General features: G+C 37.7%; 1 protein-coding gene across 4 annotated transcripts in view; it reads left to right on the top strand.

Moving 5' to 3' along the window:
- The first annotated feature begins 1,812 nt into the window (after nucleotides 1–1,812).
- Nucleotides 1,813–15,488, top strand: part of Stam2 (signal transducing adaptor molecule 2) — a 58,510-nt gene continuing 44,834 nt past the window's right edge. The window contains exon 1 of one of the 4 annotated variants that reach the window (XM_076866081.1): nucleotides 1,813–1,998. In XM_076866081.1, coding sequence (XP_076722196.1) covers nucleotides 1,959–1,998 — 40 coding nt within the window. In that variant the 5' untranslated portion in view covers nucleotides 1,813–1,958. The other 3 variants (XM_076866084.1, XM_076866082.1, XM_076866083.1) reach the window with 3 other exon arrangements.

Raw genomic sequence — 15,488 nt, forward strand, 5'->3', positions numbered from 1 at the left:
TTGCATCTGCTTATTCACAATGTGTCATGCGTAATGATATCAGATTAGTCTGAAATCACTTATACTATTCTCTGATAAATATCCTTAAATAATTATCTAATGATTTATGAGGTAAAAATAAAATTTCCTAGTTTGATCTTTTAGGCTTTCAATCTGCCTCCTGTTTTCTCTAACTAGCCTTGTTTTCCATTTCAACTTGGAGCTTTAAACTTAGATAAATCCATCTAGAAAGTCTCCAAATATATCTTGATCATCCTAGGTTCAATGATTTTGGAAAATCAGCCAATTCACCTGGAAATCTTTCTCATTTATGCACCTAACTTTGTAGTAAGAATGTACCCCCGTTTTATGAATTATTCCGTGTAATGGTTCTCTCTTCTATAATATCAACTCTTGAATATATATTATAGGTAGTTTTTTTTTCTTTTGGTGTGTGTGTGTGTGTGTTTTGCTGGGGATTTAACCCAGCTAGGCAAGTGTTCTACCACTAAGCTACCTCTCCAGTCCTATAAAGTGGTTTTAACTCGTTGATTTAAAAGTTGAAGTAATTTGGGCTGGGGATATAGCTCAGTTGGCAGAGCGCTTGCCTTGCATGCATAAGGCCCTAGATTCAATCCCTAGAATCGCTTAAAAAAAAAAAAAAAGTTGAAGTAATTTTCAAAATTTAAAAAACAATGAAAAATTGGAGGCTCTAGTAGGCCCACACCTCAACAAATGGCTTAAGTTTGGTAGTAGCTGTTCAGTTAGAAAGTCAAAGACTTCATTCAAAAAGTTAAAAAAGTTATTGAGCATCTGAGTTATTTCTCACACAGTTTAAACCTCTGGGAATGCAGCAATGAACAAAACTCGATATGGAATTTTATATTCCGATGAAGAGAGTCAGATAACAATCTATTATATATTATAAAATGATAAATACTATGGGGGGGGGAGGGGAACAGGCAGTTAAGGATAAGGCATCTGTGAGCCAGAAGGGTGCTTGCACTTTTTTCGTTCGTGTAAATACCTGGCTATATCCTGTGGGAATCTGGGCTTGTGACTCTTACTAATGCCCGAATCATCATACATATTATGCACTGCCTCTATAAACTCAGCAAGTCCAAGGGAGAGATTGTGCCTCTTGGGTCTTAGGATTCCCAGAGCCAAGCGTAGTTTTAATGAAGGCCACAATGGGAAGCGAGAAGTTGCAAGTCTCCACAAAGCTGTAGTCGCTTCCACCACTTTTCCAGGTGCTTATATTCCAGCGGGGTTTGGTCTGGGCTCTGTAAAAGCGCACAAGAGCAGAGCCAGGCACTTAGCAAACGCTCAAAACCACATCTGTGCCGGGGGCTCCGTTTCCAGGGCAACTGATCTGTGACGGGAACGTGGCCCAGGACCCACGGCTGCCAGGGACGGAACCCGCCGCCCAGGAATAAATTAAATTTATTTGTGAAAAGAAAGTAGCTCTCAGAGCCAGTTTGCTTCGCGCGAAAAGTCCAAGGCGACAGCGCCCCCAGCTGCGCCTCCGCCAACACTGCAGCTTCCGGGTCTCTGGCATCTTCCAATTCTTGGGAAGACAACTTCCGGCCTGAAGGTCCCCGGCTCCGTGGCTCACCGGGGTCCTAGCGAAGAAAAGGTGGCTGCGGCGGCTGCCTGACCTTTGAAAGGATCTGGGTCAAGGGCTGCCACTTCTTCCTGAAGGATGGCAGCAACAGGTGCGCTGCGAAGATGTTCGAGGCCTTCTGGATCTCGTCTGGAGAGGAGAGTTGGGGGCGGAGCGCGGGGGCGGAGCGCGGACTTGGAGCGCGGACTTGGAGCTGGCCTGTCAGGCAGGAACCGGGCAGGTGCGGTGGCGGAAGTGTGGGCAAGACGGCCAGAGTTGAGTCTAGCGGTCTAGGAAGCCGCGGTGGGTCACCCAGCAGAGAGCAACTGCCCGGCCTTAGCTGGATCTCAGAGAACCGGGCTCGGGCGCTGACAGGATGCCTTTGTTCGCGGCCAACCCCTTTGAGCAAGACGTGGGTAAGTGCTGTGCCCGGCCCTGTGTTGGTGTTTGTCTAGTTGGAAAGTGGGCGGCGGTGACTCTGGAGATTGGAAAGCTAACTAAGCGGCCAGAGGGAAGGGGCGGTGCCGCCGCTTCGACGTCGGGGTTTCTCTGGGGGTAACCTGGGCGCGTGACTAGTGGCTTGGGGAGTACCTCCTGCCTGAAGTTGGGGACTCTGAAAGGGCCGTTCTCCGTCAGCTGCAGAAATGGAGAAGGTCCTGCATTTCACTGGAGACCAAGTAATTGGGGAGTTGATACAAACTTCCTGCTTCTTCCAGAGCTGCCCCGAACGCGCTGCCGCAGGGGGTAGACCCGGTTCGGGCCTCCCAGAACTGGAGACGTGAACTTACTCCCTCTGAATTGGAACTTCATGTTGTTTATGTATGCATCCAAGCCCTGCTAATGCAGCTTCAGGATTTGCGATTGTGAAGGTGCTACGGGATGTTCTGTTTTAGAGTATGAAAAAGAAAACTGCAGAATCTCAAAACAGTCCCCAACAAATAATTTTAGGTGGGGTTAAATATTATTTGGTCTAATAGAGCTGGTCTTTCAGCGAGTCTAGAATGAGAAAAAGGAGGATGCGATGTAAGAACTTATTTGGGGGCATTAGAGTAACATTAAATACAAACCGGCTAAGAAAACATTTTTGTAGCAGTAATTAACGGAATTCTAGGTAGATTTGTAGGCTTTAGAATTAAAAAAAAAATGACTTAAAATTGCCTGAGACACACAAAATACTGTAAGTCTTAGCAGTGAGCCATCTCTTTTGTAGTAAGAATTTCTTAGTTGTGAAGTCTGTACAAGGTGCCCCATTTTGGCATGTTATGTAATCCCCAACTATGTTCAAAAGAATCAAGTAATATGAAGGTAAATATTTATAATTATGTATTTATCCTTAATCAGTCTTCAAATATGTATTTCTATTATTTCATTCAATTTTTAAATTGGTAGATGAACACAAGTGACTGTCATAAATCTAGGAAGCTTCATTCTGGGGTTCAGTTTCTGCTTTTGGAACACCAAATTATTTATTTCAATTGTACTACATTTATGAGACTGTTATTTTTTATTGTTATTGTGAGGGCTTTCATTTTGTTCTAATGAAGTGAAATAAAAGAGGCAAGATAGAATAAGGCAAAGTTGTTTTTTTTCCTCCATACTTGGGATTGAATCCAGGGGCACTCAACCACTGAGCCACATTCTCAGCTCTATTTTATATTTTATTTAGGATAGGATCTCACTGAGTTGCTTAGCTCCTGGCTTTTGTTGAGGCTAGCTTTGAACCGTGATCCTCCTGCCTCAGCCTCCCTAGCGTCTGGGATTACCAGCATAGCCACTGTGCTTAGCTAAGGCAAAGTATTTTAAAATTTGATAACTGTAAACTTTCTTCAAGGGAATGAAATTAAGGCAGTTGCTGTAAATGGATGGAAATGGAGAACATCATGCTAAGTGCAATAAACCAGCAGACTCAGAAAATCAAGTGTCTAATAGTTTTCTCCTGTAAGCTAGAGCAAAATGATGGGGGGAGGGAGGCATTGGATATCAAAAATATACAGGGATATTAATGGAGTAGGTGTTCTAAAGGAGCTGTAAAGTGAGGGGATGGAGATTGAATCAAGCTCCATGCATGTATGATTTTGTCAAAAATGAACCAAACTACATTACAGTATAACTATAATGCTGTAATAATAATTTTTAAAAAGACAACTTTCTTTTAATAGTAGTTTTTCCTGGAAACCCATTGTTTTCTAATTGAACACTTATAAAAGTAGGTTGAATTGCTCTGAGAGTTTCTCTTTTTCTAAACCTTCCCTTCATTGACACCTGAGGTTCATATATAGTTTAACAGATCACTGTTTGTTGATGCAGTAAAAGAGGCATTGGTGAATTTGTATTGATTATTTCATGGGCAGTGCCATCAACCAAAGTTCCAAGTGTTGATCATCTCATAACAGAATTCAGTATCTAAAAGGCAAGTTAAGGGTGAAAGAGTTTGATGAGGCTGACCTGTAACTTTTATTCAAGTCAATGAAATCAGAAAAAGCAGGATGGAGTAGTAAGGATCTCAAATTGGCCTTAAACTTACGTCATTGAAAAAAATTTATTTATTGCATTTTCCAAATCTTAAAAGCCCCTTTGAATTTTAGTTAAGTAATACAGAGCATTGTTAAACTCGAAATTTCGATAGGAATGTTCCTTTATAGTGTCATTGTCTTTATCATCTGTTCTCCATTTTATTATTTGTGTTTTTTTTTTTTTCTTTTTTGGTCATACATTGGTTCACTTTTCATTTGTCAAACATGCATTGAATCACTATGTGTGCCAGACATTGTAAAGGTCTGGAGCCACAAAGAAATGAATACACTATGAGTACCTGCCCTCAAGGAATTCTCAGTTTAACATAGACGCATCCTTTAAGTAGATGATTATTATATAAAGTGATAAATATAGTACAAGAAAGATAGGAGGAATACATGAAATGCTTTACATCTTCCCTTTATTGTTTTAATAAGGTAGACACTGTCTCTATAAAGGTTAACACTATCTACTTCCTCCATTCTTTCTTAACAGTTCTTCTATTAGCAGGAAGTGACTACCTCTTATATCAGGAAGAAACCACCTCCTATATAGTAATAATTACCTACCAAAGGACTTTTCAAGGAAAAAGTAAAACATAAGGGGTAGGCTGGGCATGGTAGCATGCCTGTAATCCCAGCTGGGGAAGTTGAGGTGGGAGGATCTCAAGTTCTAGCCCAGTCTGTGCAACATATCAAAATCCTATCTCAACAAAACAAAACAAAAAAACTAAAAGCACATGAGGAGCAAAACCACAATAGGAAGATTATGGTGGTTATATTAAAGATGTCATTTCCTTGTGTTCTGTACTAATTTTTCCAGTCTTACTACAGTGGTTCCTGAGTTATGACTTCTTTCTCTGTTCTGCACCCTAACTCCAGTCTTTGTTTGCATATCTTTTTTTCTTTTTTCTCAAGCCAGACAATTTTTTTTTTTTTTTTTTTTTGGCTAGTTTCTGCCTCTGCTATTTATCATTCCTTTCTATTTGTTTTCACTTTTCAACAACCTTGTTAGTTCCTTTCTTAAATATATATTCACCTGTATCCCACAAGTTGAATGCAATTCTCCCTCTAAAAACTTTTCTGAGACAGCAGTTCAAAGTGTAAACTTTTATGTTAAGAGAATACTTTTCCAAGTGAAAGTTGAACGTGTGTATTGTTATATTTTTGGCTTTTGTTGAGTTAAAAGAACTTGAACAGTGAAGTAGCTTGGGGTTTTCAGTCATGCAATCTTTTTCTCCCATAAAATTTTATAAGAAACCCCAACATAAAAGTAAATAGTGATAGCATTTCAATAACATACTTTTATACATTCAAATTTATAACTTAAGTCAATCCTTAAATGCAATATGGCTGTTATAATCTTTGTAAAATGTTAAAATTCTAGTTATGGATGAAAAGGTACCTTTGACACAATTTTTTCTATATTTTGCTTGCATGGTACCAAAAAACAATTACTTTCAGTGGTTACAAATTGTAATTAATGTATTTTGAGGTTTTTAAAAATATGAAATTTTGAGCATAAAATATAAGAAATAACAAACTTCCACTTTTATGAGCCAACTGTGTAAGCTCCTAATATTTTGATGTATTGGATTCTTTTAATAGAACGTTTAAGATAGTACTTTAGTATTTTTAGAAGCTCTCTGGTTCCATTTTTTTCTTGTTTCTCTATTAAATATTCTCCAATTAGGAGGAATTCTATTTTACAAATATGTACACCACACATATAAATATACTGCACGTTGTTTTGCCTGTTTTCAAACTTCTTAAAAACACCCTTTTTATTCTGTTATCATTTAGCATTTTTTATGAGTTATTCACATAGATGTTTATAGTTCTAGTTGATTAATTTTAATGGTTATGAGATGTTCCATTGTGTGAATGTATCATATTTTTATTCAGTCACTTATTGATGGACATAATTGTTTTCAGTTTTTTTATATTACAAACAACATTGTATTTGAAAGTTTTTAGAAAGTTCTTATCCACATTTTCTTGTGTTCATGAGTGAGAGATATCTCTAAAGATGTGATTGAAGAATTCCTTAGTATAAGGAATGAAAAGTTGAAAAATAATAATAACGCAGAATTACCCTTTCAAATGTATGTCTGAGGTTTTACTTCCAGCAGCAATGGAAGTGAAGTTCCTATTGTTACAAATCTTCACTAATTCTAGGTATTGTTAGAATTTTAAATTTATGCTCATTATACAGGTACGAAGTCATACATTGCTTTCATTTCATTTCAACTTCATGGAAGTTGAGCATCTTTTCATGTATTTCTCAGTCATTGTGTTTTTTTTTCTATAAATGACCTGCTGGTTACTTTTGCTCATTATGCTGATGGATTACTTTTTCTTTTTGACTTGTAGAGTTCTTTATATATTTTCTACTAATCTTTGATGATGGAAATTGCAACTTTATATTCTGGTTTGTTGCTGCCTTTTGTCTTTGGTGTCTTTTATTGTAAGGAAAATTGGGTGGTTTTTTTGAGTATTTTTTTAATATTTATTTTTTAATTGTAGTTGGATACGATATCATTAATTAATTTATTTATTTTTATGTGGTGCTGAGGATTGAACCCAGGGCCTTGCACGTGCTAGGCGAGTGCTCTACCGCTGAGCCACAACCCCAGCCCCAGAAAAATCGTTTTAATATAGTGATATTTGTCATTCCATTTTGATTTTATTTTTATTATTTTATTTTTATTTATTTTTTTTACAGAGAAGGCCTTGCTTTTATGATACTTTATATTTTTCTTTTCTTTTTCTTTTTTTTCTTTTTTTAAATTTTTTTATTCGTTGTTCAAAACATTACAAAGCTCTTGACATATCATATTTCATACATTAGATTCAAGTGGGTTATGAACTCCCATTTTTACCCCAATTGTAGATTGCAGAATCACATCGGTTACACATCCACATTTTTACATGATACCATATTAGTGACTGTTGTATTCTGCTACCTTTCCTATCCTCTACTATCCCCCCTCCCCTCCCCTCCCCTCTTCTCTCTCTACCCCATCTACTACAATTCATTTCTCTCCTTGTTTTTTTTCCCATTCCCCTCACAACCACTTATATGTAATTTTGTGTAACAATGAGGGTCTCCTTCCATTTCCATGCAATTTCCCTTTTCTCTCCCTTTCCCTCCCACCTAATGTCTCTGTTTAATGTTAGTCTTTTCCTCCTGCTCTGTTCTTAGTTGCTCTCTTTATATCAAAGAAAACATTTGGCATTTGTTTTTTAGGGATTGGCTAGCTTCACTTAGCATAATCTGCTCTAATGCCATCCATTTCCCTGCAAATTCCATGATTTTGTCATTTTTTAGTGCTGTGTAATACTCCATTGTGTATAAATGCCACATTTTTTTTATCCATTTATCTATTGAAGGGCATCTAGGTTGGTTCCACAGTCTAGCTATTGTGAATTGTGCTGCTATGAACATCAGTGTGGCAGTATCCCTGTAGTACGCTCTTTTAAGGTCTTCAGGGAATAGTTCGAGAAGGGCAATAGCTGGGTCAAATGGTGTTTCCATTCCCAGCTTTCCCAGGAATCTCCATACAGCTTTCCAAGTTGGCCGCACCAATTTGCAGTCCCACCAGCAATGTATAAGAGTACCCTTTTCCCCACATCCTTGCCAGCACTTGTTGTTTGACTTCAAAATGGCTGCCAATCTTACTGGAGTGAGATGGCATCTTAGGGTGGTTTTGATTTGCATTTTTCTGACTGCTAGAGATGGTGAGCTCTTTTTCATGTACTTGTTGATTGACTGTATGTCCTCCTCTGAGAAGTGTCTGTTCAGGTCTTTGGCCCATTTGTTGATTGGGTTATTTGTTTTCTTATTGTAATTTTTTGAGTTCTTTGTATACTCTGGATATTAGGGCTCTATCTGAAGTGTGAGGAGTAAAAATTTGTTCCCAGGATGTAGGCTCCCTATTTACCTCTCTTAGTGTTTCTCTTGCTGAGAAAAAACTTTTTAGTTTGAGTAAGTCCCATTTGTTGATTCTAGTTATTAACTCTTGTGCTATGGGTGTCCTATTAAGGAATTTGGAGCCCGACCCAACAATATGTAGATCGAAGCCAACTTTTTCTTCTATCAGGCGCAGAGTCTCTGATTTGATATCAAGCTCTTTGATCCATTTTGAGTTAGCTTTTGTGCATGGCTAGAGAAAGGGATTCAGTTTCATTTTGTTGCATATGGATTTCCAGTTTTCCCAGTACCATTTGTTGAAGATGCTATCCTTTCTCCATTGTATGCTTTTAGCCCCTTTATCAAATATAAGATAGTTGTAATTTTATGGATTGGTCTCTGTGTCCTCTATTCTGTACCATTGGTCCACCCGCCTGTTTTGGTACCAGTACCATGCTGGTTTTGTTATTATTGCTTTGTAGTATAGTTCGAAATTTGGTATCACTATGCTGCCTGACTCACACTTCCTGCTTAGAATTGCTTTTGCTATTCTGGGTCTTTTGTTTTTCCATATGAATTTCATAATTGCTTTATCTATTTCTACAAGAAATGCTGTTGGGATTTTGATTGGCATTGCATTGAACCTGTAGGGAACTTTGGGTAATATTGCCATTTTGATGATGTTAGTTCTTCCTATCCATGAACAGGGTATATTATTCCATCTTCTAAGGTCTTTTTCTATTTCTTTCTTTAGGGTTCTGTAGTTTTTATTGTATAAATCTTTCACCTCTTTTGTTAGATTGATTCCCAAGTATTTTATTTTATTTTTTTGAGGATATTGTGAATGGGGTAGTTGTCCTCATTTCCATTTCAGAAGATTTGTCGCTGATATACAGGAATGCCTTTGATTTATGTGTGTTGATTTTATATCCTGCCACTTTGCTGAATTCATTTATTAACTCTAGTAGTTTCTTTGTAAACCCTTTTGGGTCTGTTAGATATAATATCATATCATCTACAAATAGTGATAATTTAAGTTCTTCTTTTCCTATTTTTATGCCTTTAATTTCTTTCGTCTGTCTAATTGCTCTGGCCAGTGTTTCGAGAACTATATTGAATAGAAGTGGTGATAGAGGGCATCCCTGTCTTGTTCCAGATTTTAGAGGGAATGCCTTCAGTTTTTCTCCATTCAGAGAATGAGGCTTAGCATAGATAGCTTTTATGATGTTGAGGTAAGATCCTGTTATCCCTAGTTTTTCTAGTATTTTGAACATAAAGGGATGTTGTACTTTGTCGAATGCTTTTTCTGCATCTATCGAGATGATCATGTGGTTCTTATCTTTAAGTCTATTGATGTGGTGAATAACATTTATTGATTTCCATATATTGAACCAACCTTGCGTCCCAGGGATGAATCCTACTTGATCATGGTGCACTATTTTTTTGATATGCTTTTGTATTCGATTTGCCAGGATTTTATTGAGGATTTTTGCATCTATGTTCATTAGAGATAATTGGTCTGTAGTTTTCTTTCTTGCAAGTGTCTTTGTCCGGTTTCAGGATCAGGGTGATGTTGGCCTCATAGAATGAATTTGGAAGATGATCTTCTTTTTCTATTTCTTGAAATAACTTGAAAAGTATTGGTATTAATTCTTCTTTGAAGGTTTTGTAAAACTCCGCTGTATATCCATCCGGCCCAGGGCTTTTCTAGGTTGGTAGTCTTTTGAGGGCTTCTTCTATTTCCTCCTTTGTTATTGGTCTGTTTAAATTGTGTGTATCTTCCTGACTCAATCTGGGCAAATCATATGACTTAAGAAATTTATGGATATCTTCACTATCTTCTATTTTATTGGAATATAGGGTTTCAAAATAATTTCTAATTATCTTCTGTATTTCTGTAGTGTCCATTGTGATATTGCCTTTTTCATCCCGTATGTTGGTAATTTGAGTTCTCTGTCTTCTCTTCGTTAACATGACTAAGGGTCTGTCGATCTTATTTATTTTTTCGAAGAACCAACTTTTGGTTTTATCAATTTTTTCAATGGTTTTTTTTGTTTCAGTTTCATTGATTTCCACTCTGATTTTAATTATTTCTTGCCTTCTACTACATTTGGTGTTGTTTTGCTCTTCCTTTTCTAGGGTTTTGAGATGAAGTGTGAGTTCATTTATTTGTTGTTTTTTTCTTTTTTTTTTTTGAGGAATGAACTCCAGGAAATGAATTTCCCTCTTAAAACTGCTTTCATTGTGTCCCATAGATTCCGGTATGTTGTGTCTATATTGTCATTTATCTCTAAGAATTTTTTGATTTCCTCCTTTATGCCTTCTGTAACCCATTGATCATTCAGTAACATATTGTTCATTTTCCAGGTGATGCAGTATTTTTCCTTCCTTCGTTTATCATTGATTTCCAGTTTCATTCCATTATGATCAGATAAGATGCATGGTATTATCTCAACACCTTTATATTTACTAAGAGTTGCTCTATGGCATAATATATGGTCTATCTTTGAGTAGGATCCATGTGCTGCTGAGAAGAACGTGTATCCACTTGATGATGGTTGATATATTCTATATATGTCGGTTAAGTCTAGGTTATTAATTGTGTTTTTGAGTTCTGTAGTTTCTTTATTCAGCTTTTGTCTGGTGGATCTGTCCAATGGAGAGAGCTGTGTGTTGAAGTCACCGATAATTATTGTCTTGTGGTCTATTTGACTCTTGAACTTGAGGAGAGTTTGTTTTATGAACGTTGTCGCACCATTGTTTGGTGCATACATATTGATAATTGTTATGTTGGTGGATGGTTCCTTTTAACAGTATATAGTGGCCTTCTTTATCCCTTTTGATTAACTTAGGTTTGAAGTTGATTTTATTCGATATGAGTATGGCCACTCCTGCTTGCTTCCGAGGACCATGTGAGTGGTATGATTTTTCCCAACCTTTCACTTTCAACCTGTGTATGTCTTTTCCTATCATATGAGTCTCCTGAAGGCAGCATATTGTTTGATCTGTTTTTTTAATCCAGGTTACTAGCCTATGTCTCTTGATTGGTGAATTTAAGCCATTAACATTTAAGGTTACTATTGAAATATGGTTTGTACTTCCAGTCATGTTTATTTATTTATTTATTTTAGTTTGGCTCGTTTTTCCTTTTTGGTTATATTTTTTGTTCTTCCCTTTACTGAATTACCTCCCATTGTTAGTTTTGGGTGCTGTTTTTCAATTCCTCCTCTTGTACTGTTTTGCTCAGAATGCCTTGCAGTGCTGGTTTTCTGACTGCGAATTCTTTTAACTTTTGTTTATCGTGAAATATTTTAATTTCATTGTCAAATATGAATCTTAATTTTGCTGGATACAGTATTCTTGGTTGGAATCCATTATTTTTCAGTGTTTGAAATATGTTGTTCCAGGATCTTCTTGTTTTCAACGTCTGTGATGAAAAATCAGCCGTTAACCTAATTGGTTTACCCCTGAATGTAATCTGCCTTCTTTCTCTCGTAGCTTTTAATATTCTCTCCTTGTTCTGCATGTTGGATATCTTCATAATTATGTGTCTTGGAGTTGGTCTATTACGGTTTTGTATGTTTGGGGTCCTGTAGGCTTCCAGGATTTGGCAATCCATTCCATCTTTCATATCTGGGAAGTTTTCTAGGATTATTTCATTAAATAGATTGTTCATTCCTTTGGTTTGAACCTCTATGCCTTCTTCTATCCCGATGACTCTCAAGTTTTTTTTTTTTTTAATAACATCCCATATCTCTTGGATAGATTGCTGGTGATTTTTTAGCATCCTTTCTGTGTTGACTATGTTCTTTTCAAGTTGATACTTTGTCTTCATTATCTGATGTTCTGACTTCTATTTGATCTAGTCTATTTGTAATATTCTCGTTTGCTTTTTTAATTTGGTTTATGGTTTCCTGCATTTCTAGGATTACTGTTTGATTTTTTTTAAATCTCTATATCCTGGTATAGCTCATTCTTTGCCATTTGAATTTGCCTATTTAATTCATTTTCAAAGTATACTTTCATTGTTTGGACTTGCTGTCTAAAGTCTTCTCTAAGATTCCGTTCCATCTGAGTTAGGTATGCCTTGAGTTCTTTCTCTGACCATTTTTCTGAAGCCTCTAGGTTCTCCTGTGAATTTAAGTTGTCCTGCATTGTTTGTAAAATCCTTTTTTCCCTTGTTTTTTCATGGTGCTCATGTTGCTTTCCAACTCTGTTTGACTGTTGTGTTTCTGTTTTCTTCTTTAAATTTGTTTTGGTTTTTATAGTTCCAGTATCTCTCCTTTGTGTTGGGAGACAATGTTTAGAGATGTTGGATTTAATTGTGATTTAAGGTAAATTCATTAGTTTCATTAGAGGCCTACAGAATTTGATGGCATGTATAGAATTGAAGTTTGAACTTAGGATTTTATGTTGAGGTCAGGCGCTTTGATGGTATGGAGGTTAGTATATGTTAGCTTCTTTGGGGGGTTGCTCAAATGCAGGCAGATATTAACAAGAGAATAGACAGGAGTACTTGGGAGTAGTTAAGGGCTTAGGCGGACTATGGACCAATTCGTAGTATTCATCTATTTGCATTTAGTAAGTTGTATGTAATCTGGGTGGTCATGCTTAAGAGGAAAGATGGGGAAAAGGTAAGGAAGCAAACCAAGAAGGAGAGAGGGAGAGCAGAAAGAAAGAGAAAAGAATAGAAAAGAAAAGGAAATGATAATAAAAAAATAATAATAAAATGCAGTAAAATAGAAATTACATTTAAAAAATAATAGTATAACTGTAGAAAAGAAAAAAATTAAAATTAAAAAAATTAAAAATTAAAAAAAAAATTAAAAGAAAAAAGGGACACTGTTAGGCTTCTATTTTCTTCGCTTCCAGTAGGTGGTGCTGTGCCTTCCGGGCCAAGATTTTGCCCTCCGACTGTAGGAAACAGTCCGTGTGAGGCCGCTCCCTCCTCTCCCCACTGGTGTCTCTCAAAACCTGTTAGCTTAGGTTAATTCCTGGTTTCTAGTCCCCTGGCTTCTCCTGTCAGCCAGGTCTATCCCCGAGTGATACCTCTTGGCAGTTCAAACTACACTCTGTGCCTGCAGTTTCCAGGACGTGGAGCCCCGGCTTTTGGGAACTGGCACCTTATTGTTTTGACTCCCTCCACTAGCCCCTCCTCCTAGAGCTGGCGAAACAGGTTTCGTTTTCACCGCTGGTGGGAGGGAGGAGTTGGGGGTCAGGCGCCTTTGCCTTTCCCCCACGCCTCTGCTCACTCTCACTCTGTTAATCATGCCCCCGGAAAACCAGAGAGAGATTTTATGTGATTTCCCCGCTGTATGGGAGATGGACTAAATGTCACAGACCTGTTCTATCGCTGAATGAGCTGCGATCAGTCTAAAACTGGCGATGGTGATGTCAGCTCTCCAAGATGGTGGCCGCTGGCTTCCTTGGTGGTCTGACCGGTGTGGAGAACCGAACTGGACCGCTTCTTTCCCCGTCTCAAACCCAGAATTCAGCACTGAGCACAGTGAGGGCACAGCCGGCAGGAGCCCGCAGAATCAGCAGTGCCGTATCTTTGTGTTGCTAGCTCGCTGTTTCCTGGCGCGCGCTGCAGTCTCTAGCAGTGGGGCGAGTCGCTGAATAAGCAGCTTGACTCTCCGTGTGGACAAATCGCTCGCGGTTGAGCCCCAGTAACCGATCCCTGGGTGATGGAAATCCTTCCTCTAGGTTTTGGTGCACCCCAATTTTGCTGGAAATTCCTAACAAGATAGCTTTTGGCCATTCTAACTCGTCATTCACCTGCACAGTGACGCAGTACACGGGGGTGATGCACTCCATTTGCCGCCATCTTCCTATTTTTATTATTTTACAGAAAGACTTCTCTATTGAGAGTTGTGAGGATCCTGTCTTAGTTTCTTCTGAAAGTTTTATAAAGTTTTGATTTTTGCATTTAGTCTTTAATCCATCAAGACTTTGTATGGGTCCCCGCGAGGGATTTAATTGGATGATCAGTTAATAATAGACAACAATTAGTCACCTATTCATCATGTTTTGAATTATCTGTTCTTTCACTACTATTTTACAACCCTTTCTCTATGCAGTCTGTTTTCTCATATGAGTCCTATGCATGTGCGAAATTTCTGTTTTACACTATTCTCTTTATCCCTGCACCAGGACCATTTTCTAACATCAGGAACCTTTACAGTTGGTAGTGCAAATCCCCTTTCTTGTTTTTCTTCCTCTTTTTCAGCTGTTTTTGGCTTTTGTTCTTTTGTGTGAATTTTATGACAGGCTAGTTTACATAATTATAAAAGGGAATTTCTTGTAGAGTCTTTTGGAATTTAAGATAGAATGCATTGTAATTTCTTGTTGTTTCATATCACCTGGTAATAAATTCCACATTTTAGTTCCTTGATAACAAACTTATAGTTTGAAAGTAAGACAAGAGGGCAATAGGATGGTTTTCCTTTTTTGAGGGGACAGGGGGGCACCAGGGATTGAACTCAGGGGCACTTCACCACTGAGCCACATCCCTAGCCCTATTTTGTATTTTATTAGAGACAGGGTCTCACTGAGTTGCTTAGTGCCTCGCTAAATTGCTGGGAATCTGGCTTTGAACTCATGTTCCTCTTGCCTCTACCTCCTGAGCCGCTGGGATTGCAGACGTGCACCACCGCGCCCAGCAAGAGAATGGTTTTCTACAAGTGAGCATGCAGTATAATATTGTGGAATTGGTGTTAGGTGAATGTGTTTCTAGCACTGCTTTTTGTTTGTTTAAATAAGATGTTAGGGATTTTTTTATAGTGTTGAAAGTAAATTTTGTTCACAGGCATATAGTAAGAAATATCAGAGTCTAGTTGATCAACAGTTGATAGTCCTAACATCTATTACTCACATATCAAAATAAAACTTAAGGATGTATCATTTCTTTAACTTCTGTTAATTTTTCCCTCCATGGTTGCCTTCATGTGTGTGATGTGCAGCCCTAGGGGATCAAAACTCAGGCCTCATGCATATTAGGAAAGTACTATTATCACGGGGCTTCATTTCTAACTTTCTCCTTGGTTGCTTCTTGTCCCCACCTCCTTTCTTCTGGCTTGATGTTGATGTTTTACTTTTTTTATTGTTAGCTTTTTTTTTTTTTTTTTTTTTTTTAAATCTCTTTGAAGAATGGAGTTTAACTGTCTCTGTGGCCTGGGCAGGCCTCAGGCTCTTTGGCTCAAGCCATTGGACTAGCCCAGCCACGCTTGATTTTTCACTTTGTTATCAAAATTACAAAAGCATTTTTGGTTATAGTCCTTTTCCTGTTACCGAAATATCAGCTAATCAGCAGCATTTGTCAAACTCCATCATGGATAAAGAATATTGTTTCCAGAAATCTGAGACAGTTGATATTGCCCAAACATTCTTTTCTCTTATCCTTTCTCTTTTAGGACTTAGTTTCATATTGGCTTATTGGCATCTTCAGCTCTTCTTGCTGTATTAATATTGCTTAATTTTT

This window comes from Callospermophilus lateralis, chromosome 9 (genome assembly GCF_048772815.1).
Source record: "Callospermophilus lateralis isolate mCalLat2 chromosome 9, mCalLat2.hap1, whole genome shotgun sequence".
Taxonomy (NCBI): Eukaryota; Metazoa; Chordata; class Mammalia; order Rodentia; family Sciuridae; genus Callospermophilus; species Callospermophilus lateralis.